Source organism: Myotis lucifugus, unplaced genomic scaffold (genome assembly GCF_000147115.1).
Source record: "Myotis lucifugus unplaced genomic scaffold, Myoluc2.0 scaffold_4, whole genome shotgun sequence".
In the NCBI taxonomy this organism is placed as follows: domain Eukaryota; kingdom Metazoa; phylum Chordata; class Mammalia; order Chiroptera; family Vespertilionidae; genus Myotis; species Myotis lucifugus.
Genome location: NW_005871052.1, coordinates 102813 through 130074, shown reverse-complemented (window position 1 = coordinate 130074; position 27262 = coordinate 102813). Strand labels below are relative to the sequence as shown.

The window sequence follows — 27262 nt, the reverse complement described above, 5'->3', positions numbered from 1 at the left end:
ATTTTAAAATATGAATATCAATATCCTGATAAATAATAAGAATGTCTTTCTTAAGAGCTTTCTAAAATATTTAATGCTATTATTAAAAGCATGTTGTTAGTCAAAATAGAAAACAAGTCTCCAGCACTACTCCCACCACCATACAAAAGTGTGTATATTAAAAAGCATACACATTAGAAAGACAAAAGCAAAAATAAGTCAGTGTTATGATTGAGCACTACTTGGCTGAGCTAATGAGAACTGGAATCAAAGGAAGCTAATCATATTTGACTGATACATTTATATCTCTCTCTCTATCAGTAGTTTATTATCCATCAAAATTGACAACTCTCTTTCACTGACCAAGGCATTGTAAGCTCTTTAGCTTTTCACATTTTAGCTACCATGCAAAAGCGCCTGAAGAAGGAGAAAAAATCCAAGAGAAAACTGCAGGAAGCTTTGGAATTTGAATCAAAGCGTCGGGAGCAAGTGGAACAAGCCCTCAAACAAACCACTAGTAATGACAGTGGCCTGAGGATGTTGAAAGGTAAGGTCTGATTTGGACTTAAACACATTCAAGTTACTCAAAGCAAAACCCCATTTAAAAAAAAAAAGGAAAGAAAGAAAGAAAGATGGAAGGAAAGAAGGAAAGGACTTTGTACATGAATTATTAAAAATCAATGTGAGGCCAAGTGATTTAGGTCATTAATTAAATCTGTCAAAATAATCTGTATTCTGGGAGATAAATAGTTTAGGAATAACAAGAAATCCTATTGGCTTTTGCAATAGAAAAAAAGTAGTACTAATAACTTCCCTGCATCTAAAATGTAAGTGTTACAGGTCCATTAATGTTAAAATACGTTGGTGTTTAGTGTACTCTATTTTAATGAACTAAACAATGCTGGTATCTTTAAAGCAGATGGCATCAGTGTTTAGGGTTTAAGGAGCATCTGGTTGAAAAAGGATGTTCCAAGTAAATCCCAGGAGATCCTTTGAGAAGAGGTGCTTTTGTTATGAAATTTCTTAATTCCAAACTTTTCTGTTTCCATTATTTTTTAGTCCTCACCCTACGATATTTTTTCCATTGATCTTTTAGACGGAGTGGAAGAAATAGAGGTAGGGGAGGAGAGAGAGGGAGAGAGAGAGAGACAGAGAGAAACATTGATATGAGAGACATATCTATTAGTTGCCTCAAGCAATCGCCCCGACCAGGGCCAAGGATCAAACCTGCAACCCAGGTATAGACCCTTGAGTGGGAATCAAACCCACAACCCTGGCAACTACCTAGCAACACTGGCCAGTGCTTTGTTTCTAGTTTTTAATATATTTTTGTTGATTTCAGAGAGGAAGAGAGAGGGAGAGAGAGATAGAAACATCAATGATGAGAGAAAATAATTAATTGGCTGCCTCCTGCATGCCCTACACTGGAGATCAAGCCTGCAACCCAGGCATGTTCCCTGACTGAGAATCAAACCATGACCTCCTGGCTCATAGGTCAATGCTCAACCACTGAGCCATGGCAGCCAGGCTTATTTCAATTTTTAATTATGAAACTCAACAACATTATTTCATCTCATAGAATAGTCAGATTCTCCTCTCATAGCACATTGACCACTCCTATATTTAACTAATATCCTATATAATAAAAGGGTAATATGCAAATAGAACAGCAGAACAACTGAACAACCAATCAAAGCATAATATGCTAATGATATGCTAAGGTTGCCAAACCACTCGCTATGACGTGCACTGACCACCAGGGGGCAGACAGTCAACTGGTTGACCAGTAGCTATGACATGCACTGATCACCAGGAGGCAGATGCTCCGACCAGTAAATTAGCTTGCTGCTGGAGTCTGGTTGATCGGGACTGAGTGAGATGAGCCAGACACGCCCTGAAGCCCTCCTGTGGTCCCTCCCTGGACTGATCGTGCACCAGTGAGGTCCCTTAGCCTGGCCTGCACCCTCTCACAATCCAGGACCCCTCGGGGAATGTCAGGGAGCAGGTTTGAGCCCGATCCCGCATGCCACTCCCATTGGGAGGACAGCAGATGCAGGGCTCATGGCTGGCAAGTGCAACTGCCCCAGCATGAGCCTCTCCCGATTGGGACTGATTGGGTGAGCCTGTGGCAGGCACAGTGGGGCCAGGATGAGCAGAAGCAGCAGGTAGGAGCTGCAGGTGGCATTGGACTGTGGGTTTCGGCCCGATCCCTGCAGGCCACCCAGAGGGACCCCACCCGTGAATGAATTCGTGCACTGGGCCTCTAGTGTGTGTATAACAAGGACAAGCTTAAGGATTTTATGTACATATTTACACATACCCCTTACAGACATATTACATACACATTAACTAAAAGGGGGGTGCGTCAGTGTCCTATACTAAGAATGAATAATGGAGTTTTACAACTGTTTAATTGTATTCTTTCCTTTCCAAAAGTTCAATTCCTCTTTTTACTATGACTCTCTTGGACCATTCTGCTCACAATCAATAGATATACAGTGCCAAATTATTAGCTCATATCAACCATGCCTCATTGAGACAAAGAACAGAGAAAGTAAATAATAATACTACATTAATATTTCACACAATGGGATATCTCAGACAGCAGGAACCAGCATCCTTGCTTATTCAGTCTTAAAAATAATTTCTGACCAGCAATAGAAGAAATGTTCTGTGCAGTTTTATTATTTGAGGTCCTAAACTTATAATTCTGAGGCAGTTTGGCTTTTGTTTAAAAAAAAAAAACGTTTTAGAAATCCAAACATAAGTGATCTCCACTCTAGCTCCAGTTTTCCTAATTGTAAAGGAAAAGCAGCTGTTTATAAGTATGATGGGTACCTTGTATTCAGATAATTTCCTTGTCAAGTGCATCCCTTATGGCAATGGGTGATACACTGGCATCTGTTATCACATTACAAAAATGTGTCTGAGCAAATGTCTATATGCAGAAATGCCCATATTAAGCTCTACTTGATGTATATGAATAATTTTAGATAATTACTTTTTATATTTAAAATTGAAAATAAAAACCCAACTCCTTGTTTCTTTTCTTCAGGTTATTTTTAAGCAGTTCATGTATTCCTTTGCCATTAGAGCCTATACTAAATCAAGACCACAAGCTGTAAACTGTGTTGTGGTGTTCATGAGTGCTTAGCATAGAGATAATCTCATCATCTATCACATTTTACAAAAGAAAAGTATACTATCAGGATGAAGCACTTCCACTTATGCAATTGTATCCATCTTTTAGATATTCCACAGTCAAGGCATGTTACCTGATAGTCTAAGAAGATTTTTTGGATTGATTAATTTTCTGAGATTTATCTCTAGAGAATGAAATGCATAAAGAAGTATTTACTATAGAGCTGAAGATATATGCCCAATTGTAGAATTCAGCTACAGTTTATAACTCTCCTTCCTAAGAAAAAAACAAATATACATCTAGAAAACAAAAACAAACATGCCATCCAATTTTTTTGTGTTATGTATAGGACCAAAGTACTGGCTTACTGATAGGTTTCACTTTAAAAGGAATCAGAAGAAAAAAGAATTGTACCTTAATCCTGAATGTCACTTTTTTCAGATACTGGGATTGAAGATATTGAAATAGAAAACAACGGGACTCCTCATGACAGTACTGCTATGCAAGGTACAGTAAATGGCAATTTCTCTCTATAACTGCTTAATTCATGACCCCTAGAGGTGGGGCAGGGATAAGCTCCTATATTCATACTCTTCATTTAAGTAAAATGAATAAGCTTAACTCTTCTTATTTTATGATAGAGGAAGATTATTTACAAATAATCATGCATGTGTGTATATAAACTAATATTTTACATATATAATCTGAGCAAATTTATTGTATGTTTAACTATTAAAATGATGTACATTTATATGCTAGGCATATTCTAAAAATGCATAAATGTGAATACAATTTACCTTTTAGTAGCATACATAATATGCTTTTAAAAATCTCACTAACATTTGTAAAAGCCACGGGTACAATAATCATAACCAATTGATATTTTAAGTGTTCTGGACAACATTTTTATCAACCTTTAAATTTTGATGCTAAATTTCAATAATTTTAGAAACTGCCTAAATATGGAAAAAAGAGCACAAGTTGTTATTTATGATTTGCAGGATTCCAGTAAATGCTTAAATCATTTAAATACGAATATTTAGTGGTAAGAAAATACATGAAACAAATCAATATAGAGTCTCACTAGAGTGTAAAAGCACCTAAAACATTTTGACCACTGGAGTTTTTCCGGTATGATTTTAATGCAGTTTTCTAGCCCCTTGTATGCTGATTATATTTATTTTCATATTTATTGTGAAAAAAAATGTCTCACTCTAATAAAAAAGGCATCTCCATGAGAAAATGGCTTCCTAATGTTCAAAAAGGTGGATGACTATGAATATATTGCTTGTTGTAGGTTTGAGTAATCAGTGCTTTACACTTTCTGGTGAAAGCAACATCCTAGATGTGACCAAAAGTTCTATTTGGGTTAATCTGAGAGTTACCGTTTTATGGGGCACCTTTACAAAATTTAGAAACCCTCATTAATGTAGTTTTGCATGTCATCTTTACAAAATCAGGAGTGTCAGAGCTCATGGATCTCCTGATAATGTAGCTGGCTAAACATAACTAATGCATTAGCTAGGCACATTAGTAGGTATGAAAACATGTATGCTTAGCTCATTCAATAAAGCTTTTCTGTCTCTTATCCCACTTTTGCTTTCCTGCTTTCTTCCCTCAACTTATAGGCTTTGTCTATGTGACTAAAGTCAATTTGGATGGGACTCATTGTTTGTCCAATTCATTCACCACAGTGTAATTTATGAAGGAAATCCACTAGTTGTTGGCTACTACTAGTTGAGGTTACCACCACATATAAGGACCAAGGCAGGATGGAATAAACATGAATCATTTTGATCCCTTCTGAATCTGTGACATACAAATATAGACCCAGTCTTAAAGGAGCACTGAGTTTGATTGTGCTTCTCATTTGAGTGAAATGTAAGGCCAGCTTTGGAACTGGAGGATGTAAACCAAACTTACCATCAATGGGTTGTATCTTTATTATGCTTTATTCTATAATAGAGGCTGGTGCATGAAATTCATGCAATGGCGGGGGGGGTCCCTCAGCCTGACCTGCACCCTCTCGCAATCCAGGACCACTGGCTCCTAACCGCTTGCCTGCCTGATAACCCCTAACCACTATGCCTGGATGCCTCATTGCCCCTAACCACTCTGCCTGCCTGCTTGATGCCCCTAACCACTCGCCTGCCTGACTGATCACTGCTAACCACTTACCTGCCTGCCTGATCGCTTCTAACTGCCTCTGCCTGCCTGCCTGACTGCCCCTAACCACTCACCTGCCTGTCTTATCACCCCTAACCACTCTACCTTTCTGCCTGATCACCCCTAACTGCTCACCCGCCTGTCTGATCTCCCCTAAACCACTCTGCCTGCTTGCCTGATCGCCCCTAACCACCTGTGCCTGCCTGCCTGATTGCCCTTAACTGCCTCTGCCTTGGCCTCTGCTGAGGTGGCTTCATACAGAAGGATGTCTGGAATGACGTCTGGAAGGTCGTTCGACTGTCTGGTCTAATTAGCATATTACACTTTTGTTATTATAGATTCCCAATTCATCACTATGTGTTTAATTTATATGATGGCTTTAGTACACAGTATCAACATCTTTCCCCACTATGATATAAATACAAGCTTTTGAACTGTCCTAAAGGTTTTATTTCCATGCATCAAACACCAGATATTTTATTCATGGGAGGTCAGTTATGTGATATAAGCAAAAGGTACATTCACTATCTATTTGGCATACTTTTAAAATTTTAATGGAGCCTATAAAAATGGTTTATGCATATTAACTTGTGATTAAGGGAGGCCACATTTAATAATTGTTTTCACTAAGTATAATTTGAATACGTTCTACTAGTCATTGCTGGCTATGCATAAAATAATTAGGTATATCTTTAAAAGGCTTGAGATGGAACTTATTTTATTTTTAAAACATATTTATTGTTGAAAATATTTCATATGTCCTCCCTTTTCCCCCATTGACCCCTTCTAGCCCGCCCCAACCCCCACCCCAGGCCTTCACCACCTTATTGTCTAGACCAGTGATGGCCAACCTTTTGAGCTCGGTGTGTCAGCATTTTGAAAAACCCTAACTTAACTCTGGTGCCGTGTCACATATAGAAATTTTTTGATATTTGCAACCATAGTAAAACAAAGATTTATATTTTTGATATTTATTTTATATATTTAAATGCCATTTAAAAAAGAAAAATCAACCAAAAAATGAGTTCACGTGTCACCTCTGACACGCGTGTCATAGGTTTGCCATCACTGGTCTAGACTTAAGGAATTAACTTTTATTATTTTTTATTTCAAATGACAAATCAAATTGTCAACTATTTGTGCTTAATATTGTAAATATATGGTGGGTAAAATTACCTTCCTAAACATTTATCTTTTATGTTATATTAAATACTAGACTGCGAGAGGGCGCAGGCCGGGCTGAGGGACCCCCCCCTTCCCCCCCGAGTGCACAAATTTTTGTGCACCGGGCCTCTAGTATTAAATAATGTTCTTGTAAACATGACAAAAATGAAAAGGCACATATTCTCACCTCTCTTATGACAGAATTTAAATAGTATAATAAAGTTCCTATCATCAACTTATAGAATGAATGCAGTGTGTTAATATGACAGTAGAATCACAATTTAATATATAAAATATTTTAACAAAATATTTACTCTATTAGCTAGGGATATTGGTTTCTGAAAATAGTATTAGAACTTATTTTAAGTATAATCCATAAAATTAATCAATTTAAAATTTACCTGAAAAATCTCAATAGTATTACTTATTATTTAAGATTCTCAGAATTTCAAGACTATGTTTATATGTATGTATGAACTTCAGAAAATGTATAATGCTTGGAAAAAATAAAATGTAAGGTTAATCATTGTTTTTCCATTTTTCCTAATACTTTTGCTCTTGTGCATTATAGTGCTTTTCTTCTGTGACCTATTTTAATACTGTTTTCATCTTTTTCACTTACCCACTTTTTAAACAGGAAGATAATTTCCTAATATTACTTATGAGTACAGCTTCTGTATGCTAGCCTAATGCCATTTCCAAAACCCCTCTCCATCACAAGCAAACAATTCCAGCATCAGTGATGTCTTTTCTCTTCCTATTGTCAATAGCTCTGCTGGATAGAAATCTGTCATTTACCTAGTGCTTTCCCTTTGAAATTCAATTAGTATCACTGTAACATCTCCTTCAGAGTTTAAAAAGGACTTGGAAGAATGTTGCTTAACCATCCTGAGAAGGAATAAAGTTATATACAGTGTATTATAATTTCCACTTGGATTTCAGTACAGATAAACTGCCCATGTACTAGTATTAATACATCTATTAGAAATCGAATTAGCTTAGTTATCTGATGTCTTTTATGCTTTGGATGTTGTTTGACAGACAAGATATCGTACATAGACCACCATCTGATAAAAGGGTTTCCATATCTTTTGTATTTTAGCAGTCTATGATAGCAACTCTTCCTAAATATTTTAAGGTGATCAAGCAATGAATACCTACATACTCTGATGGCTGTGTCCACTATTGCTGGAGGTGAAGAATTTTGTGAAATATATATACTAATATCCTCCTACCTAGGTTTCCATAACTCCGTTGGAGACCTGCAGAACAGCACATCAACCATCTTATCAACCAATCTCCGTTTCACATAAAATAAACATACCAGGTGTCAGTAGGTGCACCTTCAGATCAATGATTTTTGTAAATGACATTCAAGTACCATTTGAGTAGTGCATTTTTTGCTGATAAAAGCAAATTAAGTTAACACAACTACAAATGCGCTGATAAAAATCTCAAACTAAATAGCAGTGCCATTAGCTAACAAAGTAATATTTTCTCTTTACTGTGTTCTGCCATTTAGTTATTATCCTATTGGAAATCTAATTATAATCCTTTTACTCCCTAGTCCAACTTCACAGTTTTTGCAAGCTTAGCACTGACAAGTGATTTCATTACATTTGATTGCCCGTGCCCAGATTGACTTACCTTCACTTGGAGACCTAAAAGCCCTCTCAGTTTCTCAGATTCCCTGTTTGCACATTACACCAACAGCTCCTTTAATTAATTAGTATGAACAGCAGTAACATGAATTGCTGAACAGAAAATAACATCATTTTATGATCGCAGGGAGACTTCCCTTTTGCATGTTTATACCTTAGTTAACTTTTGTATGATTCTATCATTAGTAGGGGCTATTGGTACAGTTGATAGTAAATATTTATTAAATTTTTGAAAATTGACATCTCTGTTTTAATAATAGATAAAACAAACCCAGCATATGGAGCTTGTAAATTTTAGAAAACAGACAGCAGCCTTCACAAACTTCCTAGTAATAAAATAAAATAAAAGTTCAGGGGAGATAACATCATAAAGCACAAGGACACAGTGACACATTGCTCTTGTTTCTGCTACTGCATTTGTTGGGGAAACAAAACTAGACAAAAAGCTAAGAACTGCTTTGTCAAGAGTAATGTCAAACTCTATGATTACTTTTTATAATTGATTTTTTGCTTACATGTTTGACATGGGATATACATTTAACATGGAATATACATTTAACACTGGAATATATATTTCCTCTGACATCTATACATATAAAGAGGTAATATGCTAATTTGTCCGTGACGGTGTCCCCATAACAACCAATTTGCATATTGATGCACGCGCAGCAGGGGGCCGGCGGACAGAGCCAAGTTCCCAGGGGTCTGAGGAGACTGCCTGGCAGGAACCCAGACTGCAAAGAAGGAAAAGGAAATGGCCACAGGGAGCTCTTCCAATCCCCCTGCACGGACACCCTACCCCAGCCCCTGAACCCCCAAGGGGACAGGGAGGCTGATCAGATGGGGAGAAGACCCAGCCTCAGGGGTAGCTGCAGCCCGCACCTCCGACTCTCGATCCCTTCTCCCTCCACCCCCACCAGGGGTGCCCACAACAATAGCACGCTGGCGACCACACGTCAGCGCCCCCAGGGCCCATGGCCAGCCACTGCTGGGGCCCCTTCCTACAACTCCAGACCCGGGTGGAAGTAGGCCTGAGTGGCCTCCCAGGGTCAGACCCTTCCCCCCTCCCCCACAGCAGAAGCACCATCTCTGCAGAAGAAGCACATTGAACCTCGCTGGGGGCACAGCTAAACCCGCCCTCCTAGCCCGCCTGGCTCCGCCCTGGCCTGGCCCCCACCCCCCTCCAGGAGATTGGAGCCCCACCCTGAGCAGGTAGAGCTGCGAAACAGCCATGTACAATTTAAAGAATGGCGCCAAGCGGGAAGATTTGACAGTTACTCCCCCTTTGTCCTTGCTGTCCCTCTTGCGACCCCCTAACGCCCCGCCCCCTGCCAGCGCCTTCAGTGATGACCACCGCTACAGGGCTGCTGGCCAGAGCCCGCCCCTCTGAGGCCTGCGGAACCCTCTGCAAAGCTTCCATAGCTACAGTCCCAGGAAACAATCATACCTTCCTCCCTTAATCAGCACCTGCTATCTGCAAGGGTACCCATGGGCTTAAAAATAACAATTCCTTCCCACTTAGACATCACTTACTTGATGAAACATTACCAAGTTTATTAGCTCAGAACCTCCTCATGACAACCCAGTGAGGTAGACGGAGAAGAGATTACAATCCCCATGGTATATGCATATGTATTCAGAAATGAAGCTCAGAGAGGAAAAGTGTCAAGCTCACTGGTTCCCAAAATGCAGCACACACCCCATGGCCAGGGGCAATTTGATTGTAAATGGGGGCAATTCAAGAATGAGTTAACAGTGAACTTTTTGCATTTCTTATGGTTCTAGGGGACCTCATCTACAGCATATCCTACATAATAAAAGGCTAATATGCAAATGACCAAATGGTGGAATGACCGGTCACTATGATGCATGCTGACCACCAGAGGACAGATACTCAATGCAGGAGCTGCCCCCTGGTGGTCAGTGCACTCCCACAGTGGGAACATTGCTCAGTCAGAAGCCAGGCTCATGGCTGGCAAGCACAGCGGCAGTGGTGGGAGCCTCTCCTGCCTCTGAGGCAATGTTAAGGATGTCCGACTGATGGCTTAGGCCCACTAAGCCATCAGTCGGACATCCTCCCAGGGCTCCTGGACTGCGAGACAGCACAGGCCAGGCTGAGGGACCCCCCAAGTGCACAAATTTTGTGCACTGGGCCTCTAGTTTAGTATAAGAAGCACCAGTAGTCTTAGCATATGAATTAAGTACTAAGGACATCTTACCTCAGCAATAAACTATCACATCCTCCACCTCCACTAGGACCAGAATGGGCCAGCAATCTGACTTAGATGGGCCTACAAGATATTTACAAGAAAAAAGTGACCATGAGATATGAGACAGTCATTAGCCTCTACACCTGGCCCAGAGCTGGTTAGCTTAAGATGGGGTCCAGGGAGTGGGGAGCCGGTGCTATTGTTGGTTGTGTGTGTGTAGAGAGAGATTGTTGTTCAACTTCTGGTTCTGCTCTACCTGTGTTGCCAACAGAAATATATATATATATATATATATATATATATATATATATATATATAAAAGGCTAATATGCAAATTGACCGAATGGTGGAATGACCAGTTGCTATGATGCACACTGACCACCAGGGGGAGCGCTGCTCAGTCAGAAGCCAAGCTCAAGGCTGGCAACTTCAGTAGTGGTGGCAGGAGCGTCTCCTACCTCCCCAACAGCGCTAAGGATGTCCGACTGATGGCTTAGGCTGGGGGGGAGGAGGGGGAGTGGGCCTAAGCCATCAGTTGGACATCCCCCGAGGCTCTTGGACTGTGAGAGGGTGCCAGCCAGGCCGAGGGACCACCCGAGTGCACGAATTTTGTGCACCGGGCCTCTAGTCTATATAATAAAGAGCCAGGGTTGTAACTACTGAAGGCTAGACCAGACCAGAAGTCAGTGCTGGGTTGCTGTGGTGCCCTGACCTAGCACTGACTGCGTAGGAGGCTACGGATCAGGCCCGGAGAGAGGCCTGCAGAAAGAGAAGCAGGGTCTGACCCATAGCCTCTATAGCAGCCGTTGATCAGAACTTGCCTCTCTTTCTATCCTGACCTGGCCAAAAACCTCACCTCCATTTCTCTCCAGGCCTCCATTGGGGCTGCTGATCATCCCTGCCTTTCTGATCAGGCACTCTTGATAGGCCCAGAGTCGCTGACTGGCATAGAAACTGACCAATCAGAACCAGATTGGCCAGCAGAGGAGGACAGTTGGGAGTGAGATCAGGCCGGCAAGGGAGAGCAGTTATGGGTGATCAGGCAGGCAGAGGGGTTAGGGGCGATCAGGCAGGCAGGCAGGCAGGTGAGTGGTTAGGAACCAGCTGTCCCAGATTGTGAAAGGGGTGTCTGACCACAGGGATTGGGCCTAAACTGGTGGTCGTACATCCCCCGAGGGGTCCCCAATTGGAGTGGGTGCAGGCTGGGCTGAGGGAACCCCCCCTCCGTGCACAAATTTCATGCACTGGGCCTCTACTTTTCCCATAGATATGGTGGAATCTTAAGTAATTTTTTTTCCTTTTTTTGCTGCTAACATTCCATAAGTATATATTAAATCCAACCTACATGTCAAAAGTAACCAAAATTTGATATAAAATATAAACCTATTTAATTTCCCTTTGAATCACTTTTGTTTAAAAAAAATGTGGGAGCTTATTCAGCAATTATAGACTGAGCAATCCAAAATATAAAATGCATAATCTTATCTATTCAGAACTTTGTTAAGGTGTCAAGGAAGAATTCAAAGCAAAGTGACTAAAGTATAATTTGACTCTAAAAGCAGCAGACACAATTTTAACATCACAATGTTAAAAACACACATATTATATTTTAAAGCATAATTTAATATACATATATTTATAATATACTAGAGGCTCAGTGAATGAATTCATGCACCTTGAAAGGAACTGTGGGCTGTTAGGCTGTGGTGGGCACAGGGGTGGGTCTCAGCCCATCCTCTGCACCCCTATCTGGCCCCTCCCACTGCGACCTGTGCTGCCCTCTCTGCCTGCAGCCCTGCTCCCACCATTGCTGCTCCCATGCACTGATGATGCCAGCCCCACTCACACCTGCTGACAGCGTGGAGCGATTGGGGCCGGCACAAGCAGCGGGTGCGAGCAGGGCCGGTGCCGTCAGTGGGTGCGAGTGGCAGCTGCTGCCCCGATCACCCCTCAGGAGCAGGGGGAGGTGGAGAAGCCCTCAGGGGCGATCAGGGCCAGTAGCCAATGCTTGCACCCACTGACAGTGCCAAGTGATCAGGACTGGTGCCAGGCATCAGCAGCAGGTGTGAGCAGTGGCTCTGGTGCTGGCTGTGGGTGCGAACAGGGCCAGCGCTGGCAGCAGGTGTGAGCACCAGGCAGGACCACGGCATGTGGGAGCAAAGAATTTTCAGTAACCACCAGAGGCTTGCCCTGATGACAGCAACCGGTGCCCTACCTTGGTCTGGTGCCTCTGCTCACCTGCTCTACCATCCAGCTGCAGCCGATGCCCACCATGTTCCTCACTCAGTTGCCTGCTGCCAACGGCCGCCATGTTTCATGCACGCCCCCTGGTGGTCAGTGTATGTCATAGCGACCGGTTGTTCGGTTGTTCCACCATTCAGTCTATTTGCATATTAAGGTATTATATATATAATATTTAACATATATATATAATATATATAATATTTAACATATATTTATACTATAAAATCTATATGAATATGTATATTCTTATCTATTATCTCAAAATCAATCTGAACAGCATATACTCTTCCTTAATTTGCAACATCCTTATTATCTTCTCTCTTTGCTGCTTTCTTGGAAACCTAGAACAACACTCCTCCAAAAAATCTTAAGATGCCATGCCAAAATCTATTGCAAACTATACCATTGGGCTAACACTGTCATTGCGGAATTTGATAAAATAGCAATGAAATTAATGGTAGGAGCAAGTAAGGGGACTGGAGATTATAAATTACATGTGATTTATTTCCATGTATGTGATATGACAGGAAAAACTAAAAAGAGAGCAGGTAGAATTTCTCTATAGGAATTTCTCCTAACTCCCACAAACTAGTTCTTGCCCTACTCTCATTAATCATTAATTTTCCTCTCCTTTGGTGTCTCTTACTGTGTTGGAAGACATACATAGGCACTCTAATATTCCCATTTTAAAGTGGAAATGTTCTCTTGTAAATTATATAGCATGTCAGACATTAGAGAATTTGTGAGAAGTGGGTCCTTTTTCTTCCTAAATGTTTCTTGTAAGGGTAGGAGCCTTTTAATGCCCAGAAAAACTTTTATTGCAACCACCATCATAGAGTAGGAAAGGCTCCAACATACCCCTTACACAGAAGAATTTTTTCTCTAAAGCAGCAGATTTTCCCCCCTTGTAAGGTTCATTTGATAGCCTCTTTTCACTTTCTTCCCCAAGAACTATTTCTCTCATTTTCTTCATCCCCTACGCGTGTTTTGTTTTGTTTTTAAATCTTGATTGATGCTATCTCTTAACCATATCTTTTTCTGTGAAATACCTGTCAGATTATAGCATACAATATTCTCATAGTCCTTTCTTAGAAGAATGTGAAAAGCTTACATTATGTGATAATTTGGGCCCTGATTGTCATGGGGTTTCTTGCAGAACTTATCACTACATTGTTAACAGAATATTTGCAATGACTGAAATTCTGTCACACTAATTGTAATGATAGCATAAAATCTCATCTACAGATCTAAGATTTACAATTCTAGTTATATCTCATTCACATAATTGATGAAATTGTAGTTGTAGTAATAGCAAGATAGGAAGATTGAAAGCCAAAATATGTTGTTCTGCTAGTCAGCATTTTGAAATCTACAAAATGAATTTATTAATTAAAATGTCTTTCTGACTATCACATAGAAAATGTTGTTTACCTAAATTCTGATAACTGCTTAACCAGTTACTTTAGGCCTCATCCTCTTTACATATGCAATACAATTTTTAAGCATAGGATTCACCCTATCCCAGATATATCTGATGAGAAACATGAAAAAAGAAATCCTTTTTCTGATTAAAAGTTTAAGTCTTTAAGTCTTCTTATTCACTTTCACACTTGTATTTTAATTAAGAAAACAGACAGCATTTTCATAGAAGCCTGTAATCATATGCCATTGTTTCACACCACTTTAAAAAACAGAATTATTATGTTGCCGCCACATATACATTGCTGCTGTGTGGTAGTTCTATGCTAAGTTACTCATTGTACTTGGAATGAAGGACTGATAGTCTAAAATTGGAATAGTGGGTGGGGGGGTAAGATAATACCTCTTATCTGGGTAACCTGGTGAACTTTGTGCCTTTCTTTGCTTTTGGGAGGATGTACTTTTAAAAAGGTAACTTTTAAGGGGACTTAAGTGAAGCTTTCATATAGATTCAATAATGCCTGAATATAAGATAATTAAAAATCCATTCAAGATGCCCCTTCTCATTACTCTCCAGTTTCTCTTCCTTTTGAAGACTTTGATTTTTTAAAATTTATTTATTTATTTTTTAGATTTGGCTAAGTTTTCCTATTCCACTGCACAAAATATGACAAACCCTGTCTTATTGCTAGCTACCTCATTGGTAACAATTTCATCAGAAAGAGGAGCTTGTCTTTGTGCCATTCTTAATACACACATCCTCTAGCAGGATTATTTCTATGTGATAGTTAAGAAAGATATCATAACCCCTATTTTGTAAGTAGGGAAATAACTTAGTTGGCTTGCTATTGACAGTGGGTTCTGAAACGCAGGAATCTTAATTCCCTCTCCCATTGTCCTCACTATCATTCCATATTTATAATATTACTTTCAATCTATACATTTAAAAATATCTCACAGTTAGCAGGATAAATTGAATTGGACTATATAATATTATCCATGCAGAACAACACATCAGGGCTGGGGTGGGGGAAGCCTTTTCCAGTTTGTAATTAATTAACCAAAACAGTTTAAAACCAAGTATCCTATATAATAAAAGCCCAGTGATCGAATGGCAGAATGACCAGTCGACCAGTCACTGTGAGACGCACTGACCATCAGGGGGCAGATGCTCAATGCAATGAAGGTGCCACTCGGCTGACTGGGATGAGTGGCTGCTCCCGCTTCAAACACTAGGCCCACCAGCAGGAACCTGGGCTGCCATCATTGCCTCCTTATCCCAGGCTCCTCCTCCTCACTCTCTGCGGCTTCCTCCAGATGCCCACAAGCTGTGCAGCATCACCACTGGACTCGCAGAGCTGACCCTGGAGGCTGGGAGGCGGGTTCCTGGCTGCCGCAGGACTGAGGCCTACTCCACCACCTCTCAGTGCTATTGTCCCTGGGCCCGGCCCAGACCAGGTCCCCTGGAGAGGCGAGTGCTCCAGCTCCACAGATGCCAGACCAGGGAGCAGCCACTCAGAGGGTGGGTCCACAGCTGCTTGGCTGACTGGGATGTGGAACTCCCACAGTGGGCCGATCCCTGCAGGCCACACCCCCCACCAGTGCACGATTGTCGTGCACTGGGCCTCTAGTAATTTAATAATCACCAATGCCTTAAGATTTTGCAGAGATTGGGGTGATACTTAGAAAAATTACACTACTACCATGCATCTCTTTTTCCTATTTAAAACTGCATAGAAAAGTTGAAATAGTAATAGGACATTTTATATTTGTGTGTAAACTCATATCACAGTATCAGAACTAGACCTCAACAGATCCTCAGCTATATAATTTTAGGCCAGGATTTCATACAGTGAGTCATTAACATAAATTTTTGTTTGTTCATCCTAGGGAACCCTTTCTCATAATAGCTACATAACATGCCATTTTAAAAATTAAAGTGATTTAAGAAAAAAATTCTTTAGAATTTTATACAGACTTCCTTCCTCTTTCAAATCCCCCAATCTATTAACTGTCTTATGATTTATTTGTTTAATGTTTGAACATTAATATTGGCAATAACCACATACCTAAGATGGCATCTATTTTATCTTAGTAATGTAAATCATTATTTGGTTAACATTTTTACCAAATCTTCTATATACACATATTTTATGTGTTCCTTTTCTATTTCCCTATTCTTATGTAAATTTAAGGGCTTTTATTTTCTTGAAAACAATACAAATGAATGTCATTGATCTCAGCATTGGTGAGTAACCATTTAAGATGAATGAGGAAAAATCTGCAATTCAAAATTTACAATATCTTGGTAATGTTTATTGGAAAATTGCAGGTGGAATTTCTCCGTTACTAGTGAGAGTGGGGTTTTTGGTACACTCCTGCAATGAGAATTTGTGGAGGCCCCCATAGGAGGATGAGATATGGTAGAAAGCTTTATTTCTATGGAGTTATATCCCTCATTTTCCTTAAAGCAGTCCTGGAAAAGGTATAGCTGGATCTTCAGTAGTTAGAAGCAAAGTTTGTGTCCAAAGTTTCTGTTCTATGGTGGAATTAAATCTGGCATAGCATCAACCTAATTTTATTTTATTTTTTAAAAAAATATGTTTTTATTGATTTCAGAGAGAGGAAGGGAGGGGGAGAGAAAGATAGAAACATCAGTGATGAGAGAATCATTGATCAGCTTCCTCCTGCACCACCTTGCTGGGGATTGAGCCCACATCCGAGGCATGTGCCCTGATCGAGAATCAAAACATGACCTCTTGGTTCACAGGTAGACACTCAACCACTAAGCAACACCAGCCAGCCCATCAGGCTAATTTTAGTCCATCAGTCCATTGTATGTGGGGTCCACATAGCTGTGGGCCATGTTGGCAAGTACAGAGTATGACAGCCACCCAAGTCAGGCAGGAGCAGCAAGAGAGAACTGAAGGGACTCCTTTGTTCTGGAGCTTATGTATCTGAGATTTCATTCACTTGCAGTAGTCAAGCCTATTCTGGCCAATGACCTGCTCCCAGGTGTAACTGACAAACAAGCACCCTCTGTAAGTTATTTAGACTTTACGGAACATGTGTCTAAATTGCAGCTTCCCTTTGCTTCTTTCCTGTTATCCTATATAATAAAAGCCTAATATGCTAAGTGTCCGGTCATCCAATCATCTGTTCAACCAAGCAAAGCATACTATGCTAATAATATGCTAAGGCTGCTCAACTGCTCACTATGATGTTCACTGACCACCAGGGGGCAGATGTTCAAACTGATAGGTTAGCTTACTGCTGGGGTCTGGCCTATTGGGACTGAGCAAGATGGGCTGGACATGCCCTGGAGCCCTCCCACAGTCTCTCCCCAGCTGGCCAACCTCCTGCATCCCTCCCTAGCCCCAATCATGCACCAGTGGGGTCCCTTGGCCTGGCCTTCATCCTCTCACCATCCAGGACCCCTCAGGGGATGTCAGAGAGCCAGTCTTAGCCTAATCTTACAGGCCAGACCGAGGGACCCCACTGGTGCATGAATTCGTGCACCGGCCTCTAGTTAATTAACTGGGTTAATTATAACAGTATCAGTAACTGCATTCAAACTTCAATGACTGTGTTGGATATGGTCATTTTTAATATTGTTTAAGTAAACATTTAATGTTTTTCATTTTCCTTCATGTTTTGAATCCTTTGAAATAAGAATTTCTAGTGTTTTTCTATCAGTTTGGTATTGAAAAGGAGTAAAAATGTAAAGAGAATTTATTGTGCTTTTAAATCTTACATAAAAATATTTTCAATATGCATGCTATATAAAACCCAAATAAATTTGACCTTTACAAAACATTTGCAACTTACTTCTGAAAGGTGTGTGATATGACCTTAGATTATTTTAGAGGTTTGGCATAGAGATACAAGTAGCTTTCTACTTTTCACCATGACATTATCAACAAGAAGCAGTGAAAGAATTCATTTCACATGTGGCATGAGTGCTTAGAATGACTAAGTTACATGTACCTACTAACATAGTCAGTGTTCTATAAATATTCTTTTTTATTAATTCTCCTTTCCAGCCTTTATCTTCCCTACTGGAAAGTAAAATTCAGGTACTTCTAGGTTCAAAAGTTGCTCATAGCAGCACAATTTACAATAGCTAAGATTTGGAAACAGCCTAAGTGCCCATCAGCAAATGAGCAGATTAAAAAACTGTGGTATATCTACACAATGGAATACTACACTGCTGTAGAAAAGAAATAACTCTTACCATTTGCAACAGCATGGATGGACCTGGATGGCATTATGCTAAGCAAAATAAGCCAGTTGGAGAAAGATAAATATCACATGATCTCACTCGTTTGTGGAATATAATGAACAACATAAACTGATAAACAAAAGCAGATCCAGAGGCATAAAAGCATCGAACAGACCATCAAACCTCAGAGGGAAGGCAGAGGAGGGTGAGGGGTGGGGTAAGAGATCAACCAAAGGACTTGTATCCATGTATATGAGCATGACCAATGGACACAGAAAATAGGGGGGTGGAGGCAAATAGCAGACCAGGATGGCAGCGGGGCAGACGGGATGGCGCTGACCCGCCCTGCCTGCAGTATGCAAATTAGCTGCCATCTTTGTTGGTGGTTAATTTGCATATTGTGCTGATTAACCAATGGGAGGTGTAGCGAAGGTATGGTCAATTACCATGTTTGTCTATTATTAGATACTAGAGGCCCGGTGCACAAAAATTTGTGCACTCGGGGGGGAAGAGGGGGTCCCTCAGCCCGGCCTGTGCCCTCTCGCAGTCTGGGACCCCTCGGGAGATAACGACCTGCTGGCTTAGGCCTGCTCCCTGATGGCAGATGGCAGGCCCAATCCCTAGGTGCAGCCCCTGGTCGGGCTCAGAGCAGGGCTGATTGGGGAGTTGGGGCGCCGCCCCCTGTCATGCACAGAGCAGGGCGGATCGGGAGGTTGCGATGCCACCCTCAGTCACGCTCAGGGTAGGGCTGATTGGGGGGTTGGGGCACCGCCCCCTGTCACACTCAAGGCAGGTTCAATGGGGAGGTTGCGGCGCCACCCCCTGTGATGCACAGAGCAGGGCCAATCAGGGGGTTGGGGCACTGCCCCCTGTCACTCACAGAGCAGGGCCAATCAGGGGGTTGGGGCACTGCCCCCCCCCATCACGCACAGAGCAGGGCCCATCAGGGGGTTGGGGAGCTCCCCCTCTCATGCACAGAGCAAGGCCCATCAGGAGGTTGGGGAGCTCCCCCCTGTCACGCACAGAGTAGGGCCGATAGGGGAGTTAGGGCACTGCCCCCTGTCACACACAGAGCAGGGTGGATCAGGGGGTTGGGGCACCGCCCTCTATCACCCACAGAGCAGGGCCAATCAGGGGGTTGGGGCGCCACCACTGTCACACTCAGGGCAGGGCCGATGGGGAGGTTATGGCTCTACCCTGTCACACACAGAGCAGGGCCCGTGGGGGAGGGGGGTTGGGGCACCACCCCCTGTCACACACAGAGCAGGGCCGATCAGGGGGTTGGGACGCCGCACCCTGTCACACACAGAGCCGCAGGGCGATCAGGGGGTTTGGGCGCTGCACCCTGTCACGCTGATCTGGTGCCAGGAGGCCTCACGGCTCCGCTGATCCCAGTGCTGGGAGGCATATTACCCTTTTACTATATAGGATAGAGGCCTGGGGGCTGGCTGGTTTGCCCTGAAGGGTGTCCTGGATCAGGGTGGGGGTCCCCACTGGGGTGCCTGGCCAGTCTGGGTGAGGGGCTGAGGGCTGCTTTCAGGCTGGCGGTTTTGACTGCTTTCAGGCTGGCGGGAAGCTCCCAACCGCTCCTTTTTTTTTTTTTTTTTTTCTTCTGGGCCAGCTTTAGCTCTGGCTCTAGCTCTGAGGCTTCCGCTGCTGGTTTGTTTGCCGTTCTATAATCGAAACAATGTATAACTTCAGCTCTGAGATCCCAGCCGGCTATATTTGTTAGAATGTTTCAAACTGCCAGCTCAGAGTCCGGCAAGGCGGGGAACGTTGGAGTCTGCAGTCACGGGAGCAAGGAAGCCTCCAACTGCCTGGCTGCCGGCCGCCATCTTGGCTGACAGTTAATTTGCATAAGGATACGCTGATTAGCCAATCAGAAGGGTAGCGGTCGTATGCCAATTACCATTTTTCTCTTTTATTAGTGTATTATTAGATATGATGTCACCCAATACATTCAATTTAAATAAATAATTAAATAAATAAATAAATAAATAAATAAATAAATATATTTATAAACAAATAAATATATGTATAAATAAATATATTTATATATATATAAATAAAGACTTCTCCATAATACATATTATATTTCATCTTCTTTGGCCTTATTTCTTTGTGTTATTCTCAATTGATTCAGGATTCGGGTAGAGAAGATGAGTGGTATTTTAAAAAATAGTGAAGATGCTTGATTGACCTGAGCTAGGTCAATGGAATTATCTTTCCTGGGATTGTGAGTCTTTACAAACAGAGGGGCCAAATTTGGTTGAAGCAGGGTTATCTGTAAGCTGTTCCCTGGAGAGAAAGATGGAGAAATTACCAGAAAAAAAAAGAAATCATGTATAAAATATTGCCATTAGTTCGTGAATAAGTTAGCTACCTCAAAAGAAAGGTTTGATAGCCCAAAGTATGCTTGTGATAAGAAAATCACGTTTATAAAAGTGAATAAGAGGTGATTAAACACTTGGGAGGGGGAGCAAAAAAAAAACAAAAAAACATAGTCCTGGGTAGGGAAAATAATTTTTTCTAACCATAAATTTAAATCTTCATAAAACATTATAGGCACATTTATTAGTAGTTTTAAAAAATAAATAGTAAGTTACTTTTAAATAACCATTCTGTCAGGGAAGGAAATTGCATCCTCAGGGGAAATTGCAATCATTAACAAAGATTTTGACTCAGAGAAAATGGTGTGGATCTATACTCATGTTTCAGTCTGTGAAGGGGCAAAAAAAAACACAAAAAAACAACAACTTTCCAGATGCCTTGCTTATTAAGCTAGTTATGCATTTCACTGCAGGTTGTAAAGCAGTAGAACATGCACAAGGGGCTCATAAGCATATTTTAGAGTGAGGGAATATCATTTACACCGCTTTTATATTGTCAATATCACCCCAGAGATTAAGGTTAAGTTTAAACTACTGTAAATCTACAGTTTGCTCGCCTTTGTATAATTTCATTTTTAATTGCATGAGACTCACATCAATGAATATATGATTAAGGAATAAGCCTAATAAAATAATACTTTTATTGCACACAGATTTATGAAAATCTTGGACATATATAGCACAGCAACATACTATAAAGCCAGTTTGTGGTTTACAGTGAAGTTCATTGAGCAGATTTTAGATTTGTTTTTTGTTGGAATGAAATTTTGATACAGTCTTTTTTATTTTTTTCTTTGCAGCCTGAACACTGATGCCAGAACTCCAACTGATCATAGGCGCGAATAGGGTGCTGTAGCAGTTACCTGCTTATCTAGTGTAATTCTTAAGAATTCGTACTCAAATTCTTAAAACACGGAACCGCCAATTACTGTTTGTTCATTACAAGTAAATAGAACTTTGCACGTACAGGGAAAATGTACTAGAGAATGGGCTTTCCACATTTTTAGCAGATAATCATAATGATGATTAATTTTGATATTTTACACTTCTATAATCCCTTTCTTCCACGGAATTCATAGTGCTTCAAAGAGATTATCATGTTAATCCACACAACATCTTAGTAGGTAAGAAAGTGAAATAATTTTTAAGACAGAGAAAATGCTATTTCTAAATGACATGACAGAAATGAAAATGTAGACATAACCACTTCAAGCTCTGATTACTATGAAATAGCTTTAAATCTGACTGACCTGGGATTCAACAGGAATTATGTGAGGGGGTAATTCATTTGTGCAAATGATCAATATATGTTACGACTGCTTTAGCGCTCACCTTTCTAAAAGATACACGTTGCTTGTAGTGCTCTCAAAGAGAATATAGAGAGCTCTAGTTTGTAGTTAATATCATGCCTAATTCTTCCTTTAATCTGTTGATGATGGAGCAACTCAACTAGCACATCCCTAATCTGTAAAGAAGGCAATGATATAACCACATACCCAAGCTACTAAAAATACTCCTTTAATTATTTTCTGATCTCATCCCACCTTCAATTCTGCTTCCTCTGTATTAAGCTATCATCAAGCAAACAATTGAAAAATGTATGGGCATAAGAAAGGAGAAAGGCAGATATGATGGGTCAATTGCATCATAGATATTTTCCATTGCTCACCCTCTGCTCTACACATGGCAAGATGCCTAAAATGTTCCAGAGATTAGAACCAAATGGGTTGTTTGGCTTGAATTATCCAGGAAATGGCCTCACATATTTTTAAGTGTTTACTAGTACTTAATAGAGACTTGGCCAAAGGCTGGTGGCTAATACCTGTCCTCATTATTTTTATGCTTCCTAAGAATCTAATAGAACAGTATTACAATGTGTTAAATGTTACTCTAGTGATCAAAAAGATTTAATGCTCCTCCTAGAGTTCCCCCCTTACACAAGCGACATGTAATCCATTGTTATTTTTACATCTGCCTAAGAATTAAGTTGTAACAGAAGCACTACTCATCTTATATAAAAGGCCAACTGAGGTTTTAACCATTCTACAATAATCAGTTCTCTGTAGCACTACATGCAGTTTCTGCTGAGATGGCCACCTACCCTACACACTTCTAAATATTACATTAATTTATATCAATATGACATTCCACTTGGTCCATGATCTGAAGGAATTCCTTCGATGGCATAGGCATTTGGCTTCAGGTGCTCTCTACAGACTGTAGAAGGTCTACTTGTATAGAGTAGGTGCGCTGCTTTAACTGAAGTCAGTGTAATAATGCAAATTAGAAATAAGCCATGGAGGACTGAGGCAAATAATTTTTTAAATTTATTTTTTTAAATTTATTAATACCAAATATCTGAACTGAATAACACAGATTGATGATTTAAAATATAACAACCATAAATATCTCATTACTTGATAAGCAAGCAACATATATTGAACTATAGGGGAAATTGAACAGCATTTTCAAATTAACTAAATCGCTTAAAAACAAACTAATGTCTTTTTACAAATACAGTGGGGCCTTGACTTACGAGTTTAATTCGTTCCGTGACGGAGCGCGTAACTCAAATTACTTGTATGTCAAATCAATTTTCACCATTACAATGACACATGATGCTGGGCTGATGTTGTGGCATTCACTGTGACGTTTGCTGCGCCAACTAGCGGTGGGATATCTGAAGCTGTCTCGAAACCCGGGTTTTAGCTCGCAACTCAAAGCAAAAAATCAGCTGAAAGACAGCTCGTATCTAGAAAAACTCATTAGTCGGGACACTCGTAAGTCAAGGCCCCACTGTAGGTATGTTTAATTGACTTTGGTTGAACTATAACAAATACTCATGTGTTTTCTTCTGGCCTTTATGACACCTGATTTTAGCGTTTTCCTTTGCATTAGCTTCAGATATATACCACAGAAGGCAAGTCTCACACTTATTTAAATTTGGTACTGTCAGGTGTGGCCCTTTGGAGATAACTCAACTGATCAGCAGAGGCTCACCTCCTGTGTCATGGGTTTGCCTATGTCAGGCAGTACTGTGCTAAGGGAAGGACTGTTTGGGCTTTCATTTTTCTTTTTACAATGCTCACATTTATGTGTATCAAATTCCCCCTTTTACTTATCTAATAAATTTTAAAGCAATAAACTCTGTCAGTTCTCCACAAATGTCTGTGTCACTCCTTGTAAGTTCCCAAGCTCCCTAACATTCCTCCAGAGAGGCTTTGTTCCTTGCTCCTCCTGATATTTAATCTTGTTTACATCGAAAATGCATATTAGATCATCTCTGTTTAGAGCTCAAGTACAAACCCTCATAAAAACATGAAACATTTAACTACTAATTAGCTGTTTTCTATTCCTAATGAAATGAGCATGCTGGGTTTGGATTAATATTCAACTACAGCTCTCCTCTGTTTATGTTTCCAGATGTTTTTGTTTTATCTAGGAGTTTACTTTGACAGCTACTACTAAATGATAAATCACTCATATTATAGCTGAAATGCATTTTGAAATTGAAATGTGGTAAACTTAAGAGATTGCTCCAAGATTCAGTGTCAGTTAGCAGGTCAATATTGGCTCCTCCCTATGATCACTCTGCTTTGGTATATGTAAAACAATAACAGAATCTGTGTCAACATTATACAGCATGCTACACAAAAGTCTATTTTGCTACTATTCTCTAAGTTAAGAGAAAAAGTTTTGTTACTATGAAATCTCAATTTAATTGTATTCTGGGTAGAAAAATTCATTCATATTGATACTGTCTTCTTTTTGCTGGCCTAGTTTTTCTTTGGATTTTTGAGCTGCTGTGGGAAGAGTTCCTGATAGGCCTTATAAACTGGCACATTTAATGAAGGATGTGAACAGAAATGTTTGTCTTTTTTTAAAATAAGAAGTATAATTAAAAATAAAAAGGATGGAGATTTTCAGAAATTTCATATTTTCTAAATGACAAATGGTGATTGCTTTTTGTCATTTGTTCTATATTTATGTACCTTTTTTTACAGGTTTTATTTTTGTTTTTTCATTGCTTTCAAGTTTGTAATGTTCACAATTTGTATGGCATGATTTAAGCTTTAGCTGCATTGTATACCTTCAATCATGGGAAAATGACTGTCTGCTATTTGATGTTGAAGAACTTTCTGTTGACATTTAGGCTTTGTATACAGAAGATGAGGTAGACTGGAAAACTGAGCAACTATCTGGTGAATTTTATCAGAATGAATATTCTCAGATGTCACTCGGGAGTCTGAACAATTCTCCAGCTGTGGCCGATGACTAGACAGTTTCCAAAAATTTAAGTTTTGTTTTCTTCTGGTCACTGGAAAAGTTCAGGTGAATTCCATAGGCTCTTTGACTGGTTGCCCTCTAATGAAGCCTGACCCTCCAGGCCATCTGACCAACATAAACACAAATTCCTTTTTTCTTCTATTCCTTACCACATCTTTATTTTTGACTCAGTGGTACTCTCCACAAAATTCCCCTGACACCCCGTAATACCTTCTGCACAAAAGAATAACTATTTTAAATATATTATACACAAGGCTTAAAAGGGATATATTTTCCTCCTGACAATGCTGTTTTGACGAGATTGAACTAATATTTTAGAGTAGACATATCAGTTCAACAATGATAATGCAAATCTCCTTTATATGTGAAGATGATACATTTAACTCACAAACATAGATTTTTAGTGTTTCTTAAGCATGGGTGATGGATTTGTACTGATCATCCACGCTTTCTTTTCTGGTTTTTCTTTTGTGACCAATTTTTATGAGGTTGCTGGCTAGAAACTCAAGCCATAACCCATGACTCTGGAAGAGAGCAAGGTTAAACAAAAAAAGGTAGAATCATTTTTTGAAAATTTTTTCCAATTATAGTTTTACCCATACCATCAAATATTTTCTAACTCTAGAATGGTATGCATTCTTTTGATTACCAACATTTAAATAGATACTGGTTTGATTAAACACTGATTAAAATAATAATCAGACCTATTCTCCCTTCATGCAATATACACAGTTCCAGGGTTAACCTGGGGAGAGGAAATTCTAAATGTACAAATAAGTCATTACCTTACATCATGAATGGATACTCCTTTCTCTCTGTTTTGGTAAAGCCCAGGGATCTCAAATATACCATTATGTACAAAAGCCAAAGTAATGTAGATAGCTAGAGACAACACAGTTTATGAAAAGAACCATCAGTCTTCTATGTCTCCAGTGCTGTGGAAAGAAAAGCTGTAACATGAAACTTGAGACATCTTTGAAAACTGGCATATTAACATATACAAATGTTAAGAAATTTAAAATTTTACCAATAATAAACCAAGCTAGTTACATCAGATCATTTAGGTTTCTGGAGGTAGAAAGTTAGTGTTTTTAAGCACGTATCAGAATTATTACTCAGAAGAACTAACTTGTTTTCTTCCTTCCTTTCTCCCTTCCTTCCTTCCTTCCTTCCTTCCTTCCTTCCTTCCTTCCTTCCTTCCTTCCTTCCTTCCTTCCTTCCTTCCTTCCTTTCTTTCTTTCTTTCTTTCTTTCTTTCTTTCTTCTTTCTTTCTTTCTTTTCTTCTTTCTTTCTTTCTTCTTTCTTTCTTTCTTTCTTTCTTTCTTTCTTTCTTTCTTTCTTTCTTTCTTTCTTTCTTTCTTTCTTTCTTTCTTTTAAGGAGGTAACTGTTACTGTTTAGCAATGTCACAACTGTTTTCTTCAGCCTGAAAGGTCCTCGCTGGCTTTACATAAATGAAGATGCTTGTGATTACAATTTATCTCTGAAACTCCACAGCATGGAGTTATTTCAGTTATGTTTATCAGCAACACTTTGTTTACTAAAACAGCTATTCAGTCTAAATTGATTTATAAAAAAGGAATGTGTGTGCATTTTAAAAGTAATGATGTGAACTTGTCCTCGCATTAGATTGACCAGTTTAAGAATATGAGCTAAATTCTCATGGTTTAAGTAACCTGACCATATTTGATGCTTTTCTATGTTCACTTCAGCTTGGCCTTTTGTCTTTAAAAGAAAAAATGTGATATTGTGTTAGAGACTAGAAATTTATATGTATGTTTCTCTGTTCTATGATATATTAAGTTAAAGTACAACTTCTTTGTTTAAAAAATGTACTTGCTAAACTTCAGTATAAATAAAAGCATTTTGACTTTGTCGATTGTCATTGAGTTTTTATTTTCAAGTTGCCAACTGCAGTCATTGAAGAAGAGCCATAGAGCAAAATCAAAATATAAGAACTAGGAAAGCATTTGGAAAGCTTCCACTGGTTTGGTTATTTTCAAACAAATATGAACTTACATCTTATTTTCAGTTCACCTGTTTAAATAAGCCAATAGTATTGTCCTCAATTGTTCTATTGAATCACACTAGATTTCCTATTTCTGGTTGTATGCTTAGTGAACCTGCTTCTAGGAGGAAGGTTTATACGGGGAATCAGGAAAAACGTGGTGAATCAAGACTGAAAACTCTTCTGTTTTTTACTAAAATATTTCTTCTCGAACCAACTTCAGTGGAGAAAATAAATAAATAAATAAATAAATAAATAAATAATAAAACAGAAAGGATCATATATCTACTCTAACCCAAAGAAATTCCAGGTCTCCCTGTACATCATAATATCCATTATACCTAATGAAAATCAAGGCTAGATATTTTTTTA

The 27262-nt window shown here is 39.8% G+C and overlaps 1 protein-coding gene across 3 annotated transcripts in view; it reads left to right on the top strand.

Annotated features, from left to right (window-relative positions):
* Nucleotides 1-26757, top strand: part of DACH2 (dachshund family transcription factor 2) — a 664401-nt gene extending 637644 nt beyond the window's left edge. Inside the window, exons 9-12 of one of the 3 annotated variants that reach the window (XM_006082802.3) lie at nucleotides 380-526; nucleotides 3563-3628; nucleotides 21398-21444; nucleotides 26263-26757. In XM_006082802.3, the coding sequence (XP_006082864.1) occupies nucleotides 380-526; nucleotides 3563-3628; nucleotides 21398-21402 (218 nt within the window). In that variant the 3' untranslated portion in view covers nucleotides 21403-21444; nucleotides 26263-26757. Of the gene's footprint in view, nucleotides 1-379; nucleotides 527-3562; nucleotides 3629-21397; nucleotides 21785-26262 lie in introns of those variants that run through there. The other 2 variants (XM_006082800.3, XM_006082801.3) reach the window with 2 other exon arrangements.
* The last annotated feature ends 505 nt before the right edge of the window (nucleotides 26758-27262 follow it).